An 18,139-nucleotide genomic window follows, 5' to 3' on the forward strand; every position below is an offset into this window, starting at 1 on the left:
GTAATGAATGAATACCAGGCAGCAACCTGTACTTAAAATAGTACCCTTTCCCTTTAAGGGTGTAGATAAAAAAGCACGATCCTTGCTTTGGAGTTTTAAAGATATCCACTCTTTTCCTCAAATAATTAGCTCTATGTCTAGTTGGTCGCTTACGGTTTCCTCCTCGCCATTGTACTGAGATTCCATCCACATATGTTTCAGGTCCACCCCGCCTCCGAAAGAAAGCTGGGGGAAGCACATGTATGGGAAGAGGACAACTGAAAACTGTATATCCCGTGCTTTGAAATGCCTACCCCCACTGCTTTGTCTCGCTTGACAGCTTGAAGTAAAGAGGAACTCTTCAGTTTCTCGTTAAGCCGGGGGAACGCAAAGGAAGTTGAACGCTGCGCCCAGAAAGAAAAAGTGCTTTACAGTGATGGATGTTTGTGCACTGGGGATGTAAAGGGGATACAGAAGTGTGTCCGTTTGATACATTGCTTCCCTTTTGAATTACATTAATTTGTTGTAGAATCAGATTCATTCAATTAATTTGTTTTTGTACCCACGGTACGCTAGTGATCTCAAATCAAATCAAACTTTATTTGTCACATGCGCCGAATACAACACGTGTAGACTTTACTGTGAAATGCTTACTTACAAGCCCTTAAGGACGATCTGGGACAAGCATGACGACACTGTCGCCACGCAGCATTCATACCTCCCTGCAAGTTCAGAGTTCAACATCAGAGTTCACTTTGTTATCTGAGTAAACTGGGAGTTACCATCATGCCTCCATATCGTCGCTGTCTGATGAAAACTGATCTTTAAATATCAACTTTTTAGGAAATTGAAAAAAACGACAATTTTCTTCCCCATTAACGAACATACAATTATGAAACTTCAGAAGCTATGCTGAATACATTTTGTTGGTCCTAGAGTCATGAAATGCTCAGATTACATGAGGAGAGTTTTCAATACATTTTTAAAATATATATAAAAAAGTATGGCATAATGGACTTACAAGGTTTTTCATCATTTAATGACGATATTTTAGTTAGACCCTATGGTTCTTCTGCTCAGGATTAACATGTCAGAGGAATTGTGTGGTGAGCCACAAGCTCCCCTATAACTCACTATAAAACAGCCATATGGACGGCAGTAACAGAGGGAATGGTCCTACACTGTGCATCAAATTAACTCATCGGTAGATGTTTCAGGTTAGGATTGGTGCAATAGAGGGAAGTATCACAGTGATTCTTATAGCCTAATAGGTTATTCCCATAATAAGTGGAGTTTTGAAATCAAATCAAACTTTATTTGTCACATGCGCAGAATTCAACAAGTGTAGACTTTACCTTGAAATGCTTACTTACAAGCCCTTAACCAACAGTGCAGTTCAAGAAGAAGAACATAGTTACCACGTAGACATAAAAAGTAATAATAAAAAGTAAAACAATAAGAATAACAATAACGAGGCTATATACAGGGGGTACCGGTACCGAGTCAGTGTGCACGCTAGTTGAGGTAATCTGTACATGTAGGTGGGGGTGAAGTGACAGTGCATAGGTAACAAACAAACAGCGAGTAGCAGCAGTGTACAAAAGGGAGGGGGGGTCAATGTAAATTTGATTAGTTGTTCAGCAGTCTTATGGCTTGGGGATAGAAGCTGTTAAGGAGCCTTTTGGTCCTAGACTTGGTGCTCCGGTACCACTTGCCGTGCGGTAGCAGAGAAAACAGTCTATAACTGGGGTGAATGGAGTCTCTGAAAATTTTATGGTCTTTCCTCTGACACCACCTATTGTATAGGTCCTGGATGGCAGGAAGCTTGGCCCCAGTGATGTACTGGGCCGTTCGCACTACTCTCTGTAGCACCTTACAGTCAGATGCCGAGCAGTTGCCATACCAGGCGGTGATGCAACCGGTCAGGATGTTGTGGAACTGAAGCAGTGTACATCAATAGTTATAACAGTTGTATACCTTGTAGTAGGTCATGTTTGGAATTGGTCAGACTAATTGAACAGCCAATATGAATCCTTTGACTGCATCAATTCATTTCCCCTTTCCCTTGATAGTTCTCTAAACCAGTGAATTATTACATGCAGTAATGTGCAAATTATTTCGTAAGACGGTTAAATATCGTAACACTCTTTATTTCAAATAAAAATATAGACATTTATATCAGAATCTATATAAACTCGTCTAAATCAGAGTTAATACATGTCAATAGAGCACCTTCTTCGAATAGTTGTGACTAAAAATAATTAAGTGCCATCATCTATATGTTATGTACAATACAGTAATTTACTGTAATAATCATATCTCAAGTTCCATAGAGAAACAATCACAACTACTCTTGTCATTTTTGAAGAACAAAATCTGAAAACCACACAAAAACAGTCCCAATATAAAACTCCTTCCTCTCCACTTCGCTTGTCAGAAATCACACCAGTCCTTTAGTTTAGAAGTTCTGAAAAGCTACGGAAATCCATGGATTGCTGCTGACAGTTCATTGATTCAATGTCTTTGGCAAGTGTGCAGACTTCGAGATGCCTTGCTGTTGTGCTCCCCTCTCTGTGTTCTGCAGGACAAACCATCTCCACAGTCACATCGCTGGAATATCTCCAAACCATGTGTGCCTTTCCTTTGGTGCTTCGTGCAGACCTGACCGTCTTTCACCACTGGCTTGCAGATCTTGGACCAAAAATGGCGTGCACAGCAAAGTCCCTCTGTGCAATCCGAAGATCTCAGGCAGTTCTCACCTTCCAGACCTGAAAAAGAATTTACATGAGTATATTGTAGGCATTGTTTATAACAAGACATAGATCACGGAGTCCATTTTCAATAGTACATTTCATAGCTGATTCGTTACATACCTTTTGGGGTTTGTGAAAGATCTTGTGTGGGCAACTTGGAGTGCAGTTCCACTGTAGAGTTCTCTTCATGTGTATTGAAGATTGGCATTCCGATGTGCTGAACGATCTCAGGATTGCTGGGCAAACACAGGCCTTGGGAGAAAACAAGAAGATCAAACATGAGATGATGTGCTTGAAATTACACTAGCTCCTTCAATAAGTGTGTATAATTACTCAAATTCAACTGACTACACTTCTCTTCAAAAGATCAAAGCAGTGAGGAATGGCATTAGACACATTCTAAATGCACTGTTAAACATATTAGATTGTGTAATTTAACATGAACGTGTTGGAACTTGTAGGCAAATCACCATTACTGCACTGGTTGCCAGGGCAGCACACAGCGTCCCGGATACAGCGCTTCCTGCGCTTCTTGCATGGGAGACAGGCACCTCGGGACTCCAAGCAGAAACCATGGTCACCGCACTCCTCATCCGCAGAGCAACTCAAAGACTGAAAGAAGAAAGTCAGATGATTCATTTTATGAATTCAACTTTTTAGAATACTTGCCAATTTAAATAGTAGGCTAGGTATATTGCTGATGGTAAACTGTTCAATGTAACTATGAGGGAAACTACGGCCTCCAAATTAAACACAATGGATAGGCTACTTTGATCAATATAAAATAGCCTAGTCTTATGATTTATGGGATGCTGGATTTACCTGTACGGTATCAATTGCCAGGTTTTGGGTCCCGCTGTCAAAGGTAAATTCGTCAGGGCTCGCGCTGACCGGGTGACTCGGACCCGCCACTCCAGGTATGTTCTTGATGGCATTTGAGTTGAGAAACACTGATCCAGCGCATGCAGAATGAAAGTATCCGACCATCATGTAAAAGGCAGCGGAAAAAACGAATGGCAGTATAATTGTCATTGTAGAAATGGTTGTTGTGTGAAGAAATGGTTCCAATTTCAATACGCAATAGTAGCCTATATAGATCGAGGGCAGGTAGGAGCGCACTAGTAAAGCGGAGTAGGCTACCTCTGTAATCCGATGATTCCTGATGTGCGATTTATACATGTGGAGTTGTTTGCATTCCCGCCCCCAGCTATGTGTAACAAAGGAGTGGATGAAATTTCAAAGGGTTCGAGCTCATGACGCATCCCACAGCAAGTAAGGCTACCCACCCATTGGCCGGGAATCCTAATCCAAAACGTCTCGCAATGTTTGTGTACAATTATCAATGACTCTTCGCGAGATGACATCAAACAGACACCGACACATTCTTCTCTTGGACACGTTACCAGCATTTGAAGCAAGATAATATAAATAGGCATATCACCAAGACGCAGCTACAATGTATAAACGATGGAATAGGATAGGCCTACATTTTACTCATAATTTTGGGCGGTTTATCAACATTTATTGAGAAATGTGCTGCCTCTTTTATACCACAAAAGGTGCCACTTGTACTTCTAGTCAAATATTTCGATATGATGAAAATACTAACGGGGTGTATGGTACATCGTTTTTCGTTGTAAACCTAGACTACTGTTAATAAATCGGTTATAACTTTATAACTATAGTTGCTTTCGCTGACCACAGACGACGCATTGGGTGATTATTCAAGACATTTTCTCCCCATTATGAACAGCATTTGATCGGTAATTGTAAGGAGAGAACTTTGAAATGCACTTGATTAAACAAGGCAGCGAGGATCAAAGGGAAATATGCAAATCTCGGAGTGAAAAGTTTACCGAATAAATTACCATTCAGGCTAACTGCTTAAAAAAAATATGAGTTGATGATTAGCACCCCGCGATAAGGAATTCACATCGGTCTCTCTGAACCTTAATCTGTAGCCTGTAAAACAATTAGACACACAAGTATTCCCTTCCCCTCAGATAAAAAGGTAAAGCTATCAGCCTAACCTCTAAAGCACCTCTTGTGTTAATGTCGTCTGTTGTGCCAATTCCAACAATACTGAGAAAGTAGTGGCATAGGCCTGCTAACCAATAGGTCTATGACAGCTATTTGACAATCAAAAGTTTAAATCAATAATTATTTTAATAATTCTACAGAGAATTCTAACTGTTCCTTAATATCAGGTTATGAAAGACAGTCTGTCTGGTTGGAAAAACATGTCGGGTCTTAAATCAGGAATAGTGGTTTAGAAAAGGGTATATAAAAAAAAAGGTTAGCCTATAAAATAGAAATACAAGCCCAAAACATCTCATTTGAGAAGTTTAAAAAGGGTAAAATGAATAAAATCTTTAAAAGACTATAGGGAATTGCATCATGACTGAATAAAATACAAAAAAATAACAGTTATATTTTAAAGTGATTAAAATATTTTCCAAATCTGAACCATAGCCTAAATAACTGAACCAGCTCCTTGAGAGAAGTATGCAGGAATAAAATACGATTTAACAGTTTCAAAGTGCATGTCTGCCAAATACTTTGGGAAAGCCTTCCTAATAAAGGGCTTTGATGTTGTTGACAGAGGTTAGTTAGGCTATACACTTCATTAAACGTGAATTGGCCGCCTTCATCCCAATTCTTTGGTCTGTAGGCTTTGTTTTAATTGTACATCCAAAGCCTACAGTGGTGTAAAATGAAGCTTGTGTAAAGGCCCCTTTGATGGGGACAGATCAAACAGCCCTGAACCCCCATGCCTTAATCAGACTATGGCAGCCATGGCGTTTTTACAAACAGTCCGTTTGCTCGGCTTTTAGCGGGTTTTACCAGACATTGTACTCAGCCAATTCATTTGGTTGGATGCCAGGTAATCCTGTTTTGAAATGCCTGGTTGCGGCCTAATCCATTCATCCTACAATAGACCCTCCCTAAAGTGTTAAATAAACATACAATCAGTTTATGTTGGATTGAAATAATAAAGCGGCAGACAATTTACTTCCTAGTTTAGCAAGATAATAAGGCTATCTATCGCCCGGAGGGTCAAGTGTTCAGAAAGCTCCCTCCCGTGGTGAGAAAGAGTGACTATCAGACGAAGTAATAACAGTTTATTTATCATGTAATTCGCTCAAATGCGCTGCCTTGTAGTTACAGGCCCAGTACAAAAGACCAGTAAAGATCAGGGAGTAGCCAGATAACAGCTTCACCAAATAAAAAAAGCAGCATCTCCATTCATATTGATTGAAAGTAAAATTTTATTGTAAGAAAAAAGGCATACAAATAGCTGGACTATAAAAAGCAACGAGCCAAATAACGACGACAGTTTACGTTGTCTGACCTTGTCATGCAGCATTAAAACAAATATTGAAGATATATTTTGGATGCCATCGAGTTAAGGCACTTTCAATAATGCCAAAAAGCCATGTAATGATGCTCAGTACTGGGGTGAGCGACTTCACAGTCATTCAGTGGATGATGGCGATAAGATTAAAAGATAATTCAAGCTTGAGGAAATATGTCACGATATTTCATTTGACAAAACATTCAAACACAAATATTCAAATTAAATAATGATTTTCATAAGTATATCCTACTCATATACATATCACAAAAATATCAGCACTACATATTTATGTACACAAATATTTACTTCTGGTCCTACAATAAATAATATTCATAGTGTTTTCAAAGTTAGTATAAACATTTGAAATTATGATAATGTATTTGAGGCCTGTAGAATGGCAGTCATCTTGTCATTCATTTAGAAATGATCATTCTGTAAGGTCCATGTTGATGGGAAATGAACAATGTGAATTGTAGAATAATCTCTATATGACAATAATCTCTGTATTTTGTCATGTATCAAAGTCCACTTTCTATCGCCCAAAATTCCCAGTGTTTGACATCATCTCCTGTGTCCCTCTGGTAAGCCTGTTTTTGTATCAGTACCAGTTTGCCCTCTAGTGGCCCCACTCGATGGCTCGATCATCCCTTTACTTAATAAATAACTAAATGGTAATACATTGAAAGTCAAATATGTCCTTGCAATTCAATTTGGCAAAATAGTTTTATCAATCAAACAACTTTGCTATAAACGGTGTAATTACACGTGTTCAATTGTGTGTATGCTTGTGTGTGTTTTCGAATGGAATACAGTACGCATTATATACAATATATAATCTTTATGTGCTGTAATCATGAGTGTAATATGATACAAAGGAACTTGTAAAAAATAACATTTCGATTATTGATGACAAGCGTTTAGAAGAGTGTCAACCCCCCTGTTGGAATCGTGGTCCTGAAGACGCTACAACAGACAGCTGGAATCTCCCTCTCAGTCCCACTCGACTCAGTATCACAAGTAATCACTGAAAACACTGGTAAGTGCTAACAGCCACAACATAAACCTAAATATACAAATATGTGACAAAAAAAAAAAAAAAAACTCTCCATGAGGCGATCCATGGTTGATGGTGATGTTGGGAGACTGAAGGGGACTTCTGTCAGCTAGACCATTAGTCCCAATGTCACCTCAGAGGAGAGTGGAGCAACATCGGTGAAGGCATCTCGGTGACCCAGAGCGGTACGACTGCCCCCTTCACTGTCACTGTCGGTTCACAGCATCATCAACTGTCTGTCTATCTGTGCTCTGCAGCCAAACCCTTGAAGGGCTTCCCCAGGAAAGGGGGAGTGGCCAGAGAGGCTACTACACATGGATTTAAAAATCTGTGTCCCAGCCAGACATGTCATCTGGAGGAGGGTCATCTTTGTCCTCTGGGAAACTGTCAAAGTTGCTTGTGTCAGTTGACGACGAGAGCTAATAGAGAAGAGGAGGAGGGGCTGGATTAATGGCATGTCACGCTTTAATATTGAAAATTAAGCCTACACTGGCCTGCTATTTTAAAATGATGCATATTTTGACTTACATCAGGGATGATTGGAGGAGTCAGGGTTCCTTTCCTCAACCCCTCCCAGTTAAAGCCTTCAAACCATCTGAGATTCAAACAGAAAAAAAACTTATCTTAGCTGTTGTTTTTTTGGTCTGCAGTGCAATCATGGCCATTAGCTTACTTGACTTACTTGTGCTTTTGGATATCTTTGACTCCATTTTTCAAGTTTCCAAGTCTTTCCGAAGGATTGTCCCTGCATAGTTTCTTTATCAAATTGGCAGCATTTTTGGTGATCTTCTTTGGAAATTCAATCATGTCGATTCCTCTCAGGATAATATTATATGTCTTCATTGGATCTGGCCCTGAAAATGGCGGGCTGAAAAAGAAACAGGAGCATTCATTTAAAAAAAATAGGTGGTCCTTTAACCCTACATCTACATGTGTATGAGGTCATAGGTATGGGAGACAGTGCAGGCATTCCTTCTGATCCCAGGCACTTATTCTATAGGAGATATACAATAAGATAACCTATGGACAGCCAAATCCACAACCGTCCTCCTTACCTTCCAGTCAGGAGTTCGTACATGAGGATCCCCAACGACCAGTAGTCAGCGGAGATGTCGTGCCCCTTGTTCAGGATGATCTCAGGTGCCACGTACTCCGGGGTCCCGCAGAAAGTCCATGTCTTCTTCCCAAACCCAATCTTCTTGGCAAAGCCAAAGTCCACCTGTGAAAAGACAGAAGAGCCAATGAGATCCATTGAATGGACACCCTTTCCAGCAGGTCCTTTGGGTCTTGAGCCATGTTCTTATACTGCAGGTGTGGAGGTGTCTTCAGGACTTTGTGGCTCTGTCCACTCACCAGCTTGGCATAGCCTCTGTGATCCAGGATGAGGTTCTCTGGTTTGAGATCTCTGTAGATGATCCCTTTGGAATGCAGGTAAGCGAAGGCCTCCACCACACAGGCTGTGTAGAACCGTGTGGTCGAGTCTTCAAATGAACCTCTGCAATGATGAAGACAGTATTCATACATATTAAAGTGATGGCGCCAGGGGAAAGCAAGGCAACATGGTGTCATTTGAAAGTGAGTTGGTTGAGTTGAATTTTCCATACCTGTCCCTAAGTATGGTCCAGAGCTCTCCCCCAAGGCAAGCCTCCATCAACATGTAGAGATACTTGGCATCTTTGAATGTCCTATATAGCCTGAAACACAAAGAATATGTAAAAAAAAAATGTGTAAATTGCATCCTTTTCTTGAGGATAATGAACAATGGTGTAAAGTACTAAGTAACATACTTTAAAGTACTACTTAAGTATTTTGGGGGGGTATCTGTACTTTACTATTTATATTTTTTGGCAACTTTTACTTTTACTTCACTGCATGTACTTTTTATTCCATACATTTTCCCTGACACCCAAATAACTTGTTACATTTTGAATGCTTAGCAGGACAGGAAAATGGTCCAATTCACACACGTATCAAGAGAACATCCCTGCTCATCCCTACTGCCTCTGATCTGGTGGACTCACTAAACACAAATGCTTTGTTTGTAAATTATGTCTGAGTGTTGGAGCGTGCCCCTGGCTAGCCGTCAATTTAAAACAAATCTAAAATTGGGTCATCTGGTTTGCTTAATATAAGGAATTTGAAATTATTTATACTTTTACTTTCGATACTTAAGCACATTTTAGCAATTCCATTTACTTTTGATACTTAAGTATATTTAAAACCAAATACTTTTATACTTTTACTCAAGTAGTATTTTACTGGGTGACTTTCACTTTTACTTTAGTAATTTTCTATGAAGGTATCTTTACTTTTACTCAAGTATAACAATTGAGTACTTTTTCCACCACTGATAATGAAGCAGTCTATGGGTAAAGATATCAGGAGAGATACCTGGCTGAGATTGCGCAACCTCTCTACATCTAGCTAGTATCTGACTGTATCTATAGTGACCTGACAATGAAGTCCGAGTGGGCCTCCTGCATGATCTGCTTCTCAGAGCGGATGTGCTCCTGTTGCCGCGTGTCCACGATGTGCCTCTTCTTCAGGATCTTCATCGCAAACGTTTTGATCTCATCACTTTTGAGCTGCACCTGTAGAAGGACACAGACGATGCAAGGTATTGAGCATCTCAAGGTCAACCACCACTAAAAGCAAATTGAACAACATCTGAGTTGTAAACAAGTCCTGGCTGTGAAGAGCAAGTCTTAGTTCAGCCATTTTAACACTTGTTCTATAGGGGCCCAGTAATAGCAGATGCGTCATGGGTCTATTCGTGACGCCTGACGACTTGGAAATAGTTTAACTGGGAACAGACATTCTTCACATTGCGTATCTCAGGGAGCACCTACATGTCCGGGGTCTTCAATACCCGGGCTGTCATTCAATACCCGGGCTGTCATTCAATACCCGGGCTGTCATTCAATCCCAGGGCAGTGAACACGATGCCTGGGGGCAGGAGAAAGGCCACTTGATTTTACTGAGGTTGCCGCATTGCCGAAAATAGGGCAGGGGATTCCTCTTTAGGAAAAGCTGGGCTTTTCCTTTGCCTTAACTCTGTGGTCCACATTGCGCCATGCTAGCTCTCACCTGATCTCTCCCTCTCAACTTTTCTCTGTCTGTTTACATGCTTTCATGTGTATGGTTTAAAATCACATTTTATGACTGTGGCTGTGTCAGCTGTTTAAGTTTATATACATTTTTACTGACAAAATTATGATTGTGCATTGCATTCAAAATATATTAATATTTATTCAAAATATAAATTGTGTGTATTTTTTGTGTGTAATTATAAACTGGGTGGTTCGAGCCCTGATTGCTGATTGTCTGACAGCCATGGTATATTGGCCATATACCACACCTCCTCGGGCCTTATTGCTTAATTATAAGCCAATCAATGTTACAACTAGACATAATTGATGTCTTGGCCCACATTTGGTGGTAGTAAACGTCACAAATATATTATGCCTATAATACATATTTAAGCTGTCTGAAGTTGGAATGTTTCTGAGAACTCATTTGCTATGTGACACTGTGGGTCATGCAGGTTGACATTTTTTGGGATGATTCTTGTTCTGGAGGCAGAGCTGAGCGATTTCCACTAATGTGCAAGCTGCAAAATCAAAATGGTCTGAATCGTAAAAATGCATGAAAATAAAATTTGCTTTTTGGTCTTAATTTAAGGTTAGAGTGAGGCATAAGGTTAACCCTGTAGTTAAGGTTAGAGTTGGGTTTAAAATCAGAATTTATGACTTTGTGGCTGTGCCAGCTAGTGACTACCCTGCAGAGCTGCCTCCAGTACATGAGTCATCCCAATAAATGCCATCCTGCGTGGGTCACAAGGCAGGGCTCCATTACCTCTTCTGTCCTTATAGTGGAAAGTTACTTTGAATAGACATTCTGGACCTGAACTGGCTGAGACTGCTCCATTATAGAACAAGAAGACCCACTGGTCCTTCCTATCCTATCTGATGTCACTCAATTACGTTCAAACTTCTCTCTTTATTCCCTGCCAATGGTTTAAAAGGAAATAGGACATGTGCCTCAAGCACGGTCTGGAAATGTAGAGGTCCACAAATCAGGCCTTCATTAGATTCAACAAGGTGTCTGCACCGAATGACATTCCCTTGAAATTAAATCATTGGCAGTAATCGTGTTGTTTACCCTTCAGAACATCCTAGCAGTTTTACCATCGTGGAAAAAGTAACATTATCATCCACGAGCAACCGTGTCTATTCAGTCTACCCAGTTGATACTGTAGGACAAGACATTGGAAGTGTAACAGCGTACAAAGAGAGAAAGGGAGAGAGAGAGAGAGAGACAGAGAGAGAGAGAGACATTATAGACATATATACTTTATTTAAACATCCTACCAGCTCCACGCGTCCGAAACCTCCGACCCCCAACGTGTCAATGATGTTGAAGTCCACCAGCTTCAGGTTACAGAAGAAGGCGTTCTCCGCTTCGTATCTGAATTTTTTGAAGTGGAAAAAGGGAAACTTCTTAGAAGTCTGGATGGAGTAGGAGGTGATTGGGAATGACAGTGGCGGGGAGGGAGCCGGGAGACTGTTCTGGCGCTCCCTCTCTTTCCGCACTGGGATAGGTATCATCAACTCACGCATCCTGTCCTCACTTTGGTCTGACCAAGTAAAGTACTGAAAAACAATCGATTGGACCCCTCTGACAAAAGTCAATAATATGGTCAATAGAAAGAAATGATCTGCCTTGCAGGACAAAGATGTTATGTTGCTTCACGAACACGTTCTACACAGCATCTGTAAGAGTTCTTTCTCGAAAGTGGAGTTAAGGTGCCATTTCCAGTTCACATTTCGAGGGTTCGAATATAGCTTTATCTGTGTGTGGAAGATTGGTGAATTGGCCAGGTCTTCAGATTCTGTCTGCATGTATCTCAGTCTGTCTAGGCTTCCTCAGTCCTCTGGGTGTTGAGTTCAGAGTCCAACAATTACAACCCTCAAGGTAGACATCCGTACTTTGAAGTAACAACCAGGAGTATTGCAAACAAAACAAAGGAAATAAACAGACATAGACTTCTGGTAGAGGTATCCCTCTAAAAGTTCAATCCAAGAAAGTTGAATCCAACACTGAAAAAACTTGTGCTCTGCAGACGGGCAATGAACTTTACAGTACGCCTTCTTAGACCACAAGTTAAGAAGAGACTAAAGCCTTGAAACCAGACTGCAGGACAGCGAGCGACTAAGGTGTGTGTCCGTGCCAAAACAAAACGCCAAATGTTCTCAGCTCCAAGTACCAGTGACTACTAATACTGCCTGGCTGATCCCACTGGTATTTTTAGCACGTGGACATTGCTTGAGGTTCACCCAGTTACCACAGCTCTCACACCTTTGCCCTGCTGCCAAACTGAGCCTCCATCATCTGCAAGGCCTTACACCTCACTGATAAACTTCAGCTGCTGATCACATCTCCATAGAAAACCATTATGGACAGGATTTGGTCCCTCACTGAGCTGAAGTGGAGAGAGTCATTTTCCTGATTTCCCGATTAGTTTGAACCAACTTGGTTGTTAATGACAATCATGAAGGACGGTCTTCAATTCAGCTAATTGGTGAATGAGTGAATAATCAATTATTCACTCCTACACTCTTGGTAAAAACAGGTGCTATCTAGAACCTCAAATGGTTCTTTGGCTGTCCACATAGGAGTTCCCTTTGAAGAACCCTATTTGGTTCCAGGTAGAACCCTTTTGGTTCCAGGTAAAACCGTTTTGGGTTCCATGTAGAACCATTTCCACAGAGGGTTCTACATGGAACCCAAAAGGGTTCTACCTGGAACTCCTATGGGGATAGCCGAAGAACCCTTTTGGAACCCTTTTTTCTAATAGTGTATAATAATCTTGTGTGGTTGTATGGAAAATTTACCAGATATACATGCCTGAAAGAAGGCCTGAAAATATCCTGTGAACAAGGGCTATCAGGTTGTTTCCCTGCAGTGAACAGACATCTGAGCTCCTGAGTGATCCCCAGGATCTGTTGGGAATGTGACTAAGTGTCGGCCTCAACTGTCCCATTTTATGCTGGGAATTATCTCCCATCTTCAATGTGAGTTTGAAGTGAACAAAACAGGGAGGACCCATGTCGTTTTAGTAGTATAACCTCAACACACACCCACTGTATCACATTATGCTGGTGGGAAGTGAGTCTCAAGAGACAGGGGAAGAGGGGAGTGGTTACTGGCTACTAGCCACGTGTGTGACAAACTTCTAGGAAAGTGATGACATCTTCGCACTCCCTGGCAGTGCGTAGAACCTGACACCAGCCAATAAGAGAGGAACACGATGGGGGCCTGGGAGGGGGAAAACGACTGCATCGAGGGATGAATCACACCATCCACACACCAACACATCAACCTGGGTTGGCCCTCATTCTTCACACAACATGTGCCACTGGCTTTTTATGAGCTATTGGAATCAGAAATGGAAAAAGTCTTGCATCTCAACACGGGTTGGGTGCCTTGTCAGATGTTAGCCGTTACCGAGGCCAATGTCATGTTACCAAATGCACATGGGCTGACCGCTCAACGGAATGGTGACCCACTATTGAAACACTACTCTTTATGCCAAACAATAGGTTCAGGGTTTATAGGTCTACTCTCAACTGAGGCTGTGTAGACGGTATAAAGGCCTTACCGAAGGCCACACAATCATTTCACTTTTACAGGACCAAATATCTAGTCAATGTCTAATTAAATGCTCAACTCATGCAAATTGTATTTTTATAGTTCTAATAGAATGTGTCGTATTTCAAATCTGTGTGAATCCTAGTGTTTTTGTTTTCTGTTAATATAGTAACAGTTTTTACCACCCCCCCCCAAATGTGGCCACCTGACTTGTTGTGGAGTCCATTCCGCCACTCAACTCTCTCGAGGCCTTAAGAGGTAAAAGTATACGGATGGGGTGTCACATGATGTAATTGGTGGGCTGCTGACAGAAGCTATGCTGAAGGATGTCTTCAGTGGACAGGACTGACAGAGGCCTCAGCGGTGTGGTGATTCTCCACAACGTCGTCAGTCAGTCCCATTCCTCTGTCCCAGGGTAGCCCAAGACTTTGATAAAGCTGTGACGAGGTTTAGGTTAACAGTGATCTTCTCTTAAATCAGGACAGTGAATGTAGACACAATAATTCTAGACTCTCAAACCATATGGATATTTTTTCACTGCCCTTTTGGGGCACTTGAAGCCTACTGACTCAAGACTAGTGACTTTCTCATGTAAGTGTACGGCCCTTTACACAACGCCATATAGCCTACAATCCTTTCCGGGTGCCAGAAAAGACATGTCTTCAAACCACAACATTTCATCATATGCATACTAAAGCCACACAATGTCCTGTTATGAGACACGAATAATTGTAAAAAATTGGTTGAAAAAAATCCTTCCTATCCAATTGAATTTATCTAGGCTACTGCCCCCTTGCCCCTCAAAATACCTGACCTGCTGCTGAAAAGTGTGATCACAACACAACAGTCGTATTCCTCCATTCTGACATGTCCACTACACTATTGTTGCCGTAGCAGCTGTCAAAATATTCGCTAAGTCCGAACCTGTGGCTGGATGAGGCCGCTCACCTGAGGGGTCAATGCACAACTAAGACCGACCCATAGGGGTTTGACCCCCACCTGGTTCACAATAAAGCGACCACATGGGCAGAGACGACAAAAAATCATCCTTATTGAAACCGGCTGCTAGGTGTGAACGTACAATGCAGCATTTTGACCCGATTACGTCCCCTTGATCTGTGGACCTGACAACTCAAGCCTGGGTCAGCTCAACACGGTGTTATCCTTGTCACATTGTGTTTCGTTCATTTAGCCTACCTTGTATCTTGTATTTTAAGTAATGCACGTGTTGATCAATCGTGCAGCCTTTGATGTTGTTGACTTTTGATGATCTTAAACTATTTGACTCCCGCCATGTACTCGTAATTGTAGCTTGAATTGAATTTAGCCACTGCCCTATTTTCTATTTAACTTCTATTGGACTGTTGGTTGAATACACTAGTACAGCTGCTATACAGCTCCATATTTATGCAGCTGTGTTGTGATCGTGTAGCCGTAAATATCATGGCCTTGTATTTGGGATGCTCCTGGTTCCTGACTCCATTCTCAGAGCCAAGCACGAGGTCTAACAATCAAACAGAAATGCTTTACTACAGCGCTGAGCTGCCACCGATCTCAGCGTTTTTCCCCTGCAATGGCATATGGCACCTGGTGATCTACCCTAAACCCTAAGCTTAACCCTTACCCTAACCCTAACCTTAACCCTAACCCTTATCTCACCCTAACCCTACACTCTTAGAAAAAAAAGTTGAAAATGGTTAAGGTAAGGGTTAAGGTTACACTCTGAGAAAAAAAGGGTTCTTTGGCTGGCCCCATAGGAGAACCCTTTGAAGAATCCTTTTTGGTTCCATGTAGAACTCTTTTGGTTCCAGGTAGAGCCCTTTTGGGTTCCATGTAGAACCCTTTCCACAGAGTGTTCTATCTGGAACCAAAAATGGTTATCCTATGGGCACAGCTGAAGAACCCTTTTGGAACCCTTTTTCCTAAGACTGTAACCTTAACCCTTACCTTAACTATTTTTTACTTTAAATAGGGTAGGGACGTACCAAGGATCCCAGATAGCAAGGATCGTGATCTATGGGAGGGCTCGCCTCGCATAACTCATGTCCACAACAACAGGGGTTACATTCAAGTCTGAGTTACCCATAATATCTCATGTCAGGATTTTACCACATGACTCCACTGCACTGGCACTATTCAAAGAGACATTGCCTAGGCTGGGACTAAAGGCCAAATACAAAAATAAACTCCTCTTACATAAGTGTCTTTCAAGATTCTTTCAAGATTTTAAGATTGTATTTCAGTAGTCAACAGGTAACACGCTCCCTTGATTTACCAATAGCATTACAGATAATGTCAATGAGCTGATCAAGAATTTGAAATGTGACTTTTTGAAGACAAATCAAATCAACGTTTATTTGTCACGTGCACCGAATACAACCTTACAGTCCCTAACCAACCAACAGTGCAATTTTTAAGTAAGTCTCTCTTAAATAATGTGATTATGAAATAAGAGAACATAATAAAAAGTTCAGTTAGGCTCATAAACATTAAGAGACAGTAGAAAACACCTCTACAACAAAACGGGGAGGCTGAATTGAGTTCAAGAGCTCTCTATCACACACGTGAAAACCGCAAGGTCAGAAAACCGCAAGGTCAGCGCTTCTGGCCAGGCTTCCCTGTTGCCACATATAGAAGCTGTTTATACCCCTACCACTGACTCGCCTCAGAAAACCAATACGTGTTTAGAACACAGGTGGCTGGTGGCACCTTAATATGGGAGGACGGGCTTATAGTAATGCTGCAACAAAGTAAATAGAATGGTATCAAACACATGGTTTCCATGGTTTCCATGTGTTTGATACCATTCCATTCACTCCATTCCAGACATTATTATAAGCCTGTCCTCCCATCACCAGCCTCCAGTACTTTAGAGGAACCTAGTTGAAACAGCTGTCCCGGAGCATTCCCACCCTCTAATGTTTACAAATATAGAACCTGTTCCACCTCGGGAGGCAGAAAAAGGAGAGCCTGGTGAGGGTACAGCCAGGGAACATAGGAACATAGGGAACCTTAGGGGCACAGAGGAGGGAGGTAGGAGGGCAGAGTATACCAGCCTGAACCCCGCAAGCTTTTCCAGACCCCCCCCCCCCCCCCCACTGTATCAGCCTCTGGGCACATCGTGTCCCAATGGTGGTGGACGCAACTTGCCCTCTGCATACAGTGGGGCAAAAAAGTATTTAGTCAGCCACCAATTGTGCAAGTTCTCCCACTTAAAAAGATGAGAGAGGCCTGTAATTTTCATCATAGGTACACTTCAACTATGACAGACAAAATGAGGAAAAAAAATCCAGAAAATCACATTGTAGGATTTTTTATGAATTTATTTGCAAATTATGGTGGAAAATAAGTATTTGGTCACCTACAAACAAGCAAGATTTCTGGCTCTCACAGAGCTGTAACTTCTTCTTTAAGAGGCTCCTCTGTCCTCCACTCGTTACCTGTATTAATGGCACCTGTTTGAACTTGTTATCAGTATAAAAGACACCTGTCCACAACCTCAAACAGTCACACTCCATACTCCACTATGGCCAAGACCAAAGAGCTGTCAAAGGACACCAGAAACAAAATTGTAGACCTGCACCAGGCTGGGAAGACTGAATCTGCAATAGGTAAGCAGCTCGGTTTGAAGAAATCAACTGTGGGAGCAATTATTAGGAAATGGAAGACATACAAGACCACTGATAATCTCCCTCGATCTGGGGCTCCACGCAAGATCTCACCCCGTGGGGTCAAAATGATCACAAGAACGGTGAGCAAAAATCCCAGAACCACACGGGGGGACCTAGTGAATGACCTGCAGAGAGCTGGGACCAAAGTAACAAAGCCTACCATCAGTAACACACTACGCCGCCAGGGACTCAAATCCTGCAGTGCCAGACGTGTCCCCCTGCTTAAGCCAGTACATGTCCAGGCCTGTCTGAAGTTTGCTAGAGAGCATTTGGATGATCCAGAAGAAGATTGGGAGAATGTAATATGGTCAGATGAAACCAAAATAACTTTTTGGTAAAAACTCAACTCGTCGTGTTTGGAGGACAAAGAATGCTGAGTTGCATCCAAAGAACACCATACCTACTGTGAAGCATGGGGGTGGAAACATCATGCTTTGGGGCTGTTTTTCTGCAAAGGGACCAGGACGACTGATGCGTGTAAAGGAAAGAATGAATGGGGCCATGTATCGTGAGATTTTGAGTGAAAACCTCCTTCCATCAGCAAGGGCATTGAAGATGAAACGTGGCTGGGTCTTTCAGCATGACAATGATCCCAAACACACCGCCCGGGCAACGAAGGAGTGGCTTCGTAAGAAGCATTTCAAGGTCCTGGAGTGGCCTAGCCAGTCTCCAG

General features: G+C 41.8%; 2 protein-coding genes across 2 annotated transcripts in view; both read right to left on the reverse strand.

Moving 5' to 3' along the window:
• Nucleotides 1-2,050: 2,050 nt before the first annotated feature.
• LOC120046130 (dickkopf-related protein 1-like) lies at nucleotides 2,051-3,907 on the reverse strand. Its single transcript, XM_038991112.1, has 4 exons — nucleotides 3,555-3,907; nucleotides 3,203-3,344; nucleotides 2,853-2,984; nucleotides 2,051-2,747 (listed from the first exon to the last, which is right to left on the reverse strand). The coding sequence occupies exons 1-4, from the start codon at nucleotides 3,762-3,764 to the stop codon at nucleotides 2,494-2,496; spliced, it is 738 nt and encodes a 245-aa protein (XP_038847040.1). The 5' UTR covers nucleotides 3,765-3,907; the 3' UTR covers nucleotides 2,051-2,493.
• A 3,252-nt stretch (nucleotides 3,908-7,159) lies between these two features.
• LOC120046129 (cGMP-dependent protein kinase 1) overlaps nucleotides 7,160-18,139 on the reverse strand; it is a 187,120-nt gene continuing 176,140 nt past the window's right edge. Inside the window, exons 4-11 of the mRNA XM_038991110.1 lie at nucleotides 11,515-11,611; nucleotides 9,596-9,735; nucleotides 8,749-8,838; nucleotides 8,498-8,639; nucleotides 8,200-8,363; nucleotides 7,827-8,012; nucleotides 7,673-7,739; nucleotides 7,160-7,563 (exon numbers count right to left, since the gene is read on the reverse strand). Coding sequence (XP_038847038.1) covers nucleotides 7,465-7,563; nucleotides 7,673-7,739; nucleotides 7,827-8,012; nucleotides 8,200-8,363; nucleotides 8,498-8,639; nucleotides 8,749-8,838; nucleotides 9,596-9,735; nucleotides 11,515-11,611 — 985 coding nt within the window. The 3' untranslated portion in view covers nucleotides 7,160-7,464. The remainder of the gene's footprint in view (nucleotides 7,564-7,672; nucleotides 7,740-7,826; nucleotides 8,013-8,199; nucleotides 8,364-8,497; nucleotides 8,640-8,748; nucleotides 8,839-9,595; nucleotides 9,736-11,514; nucleotides 11,612-18,139) is intronic.

Source organism: Salvelinus namaycush, chromosome 4 (assembly GCF_016432855.1).
Source record: "Salvelinus namaycush isolate Seneca chromosome 4, SaNama_1.0, whole genome shotgun sequence".
Lineage (NCBI taxonomy): Eukaryota > Metazoa > Chordata > Actinopteri > Salmoniformes > Salmonidae > Salvelinus > Salvelinus namaycush.

What these genes read in the sequence shown, in the direction of transcription:
- LOC120046130 (XM_038991112.1), bottom strand. Translation starts at nt 3,764, where the DNA reads ATGACAATTATACTGCCATTCGTTTTTTCCGCTGCCTTTTACATGATG. An exon ending in TGGCAATTGATACCGTACAG is followed by an intron (nt 3,345 to 3,554) that starts GTAAATCCAGCA and finishes TTCTTCTTTCAG; the next exon opens with TCTTTGAGTTGCTCTGCGGA. An exon ending in TGGCAACCAGTGCAGTAATG is followed by an intron (nt 2,985 to 3,202) that starts GTGATTTGCCTA and finishes TTTTCTCCCAAG; the next exon opens with GCCTGTGTTTGCCCAGCAAT.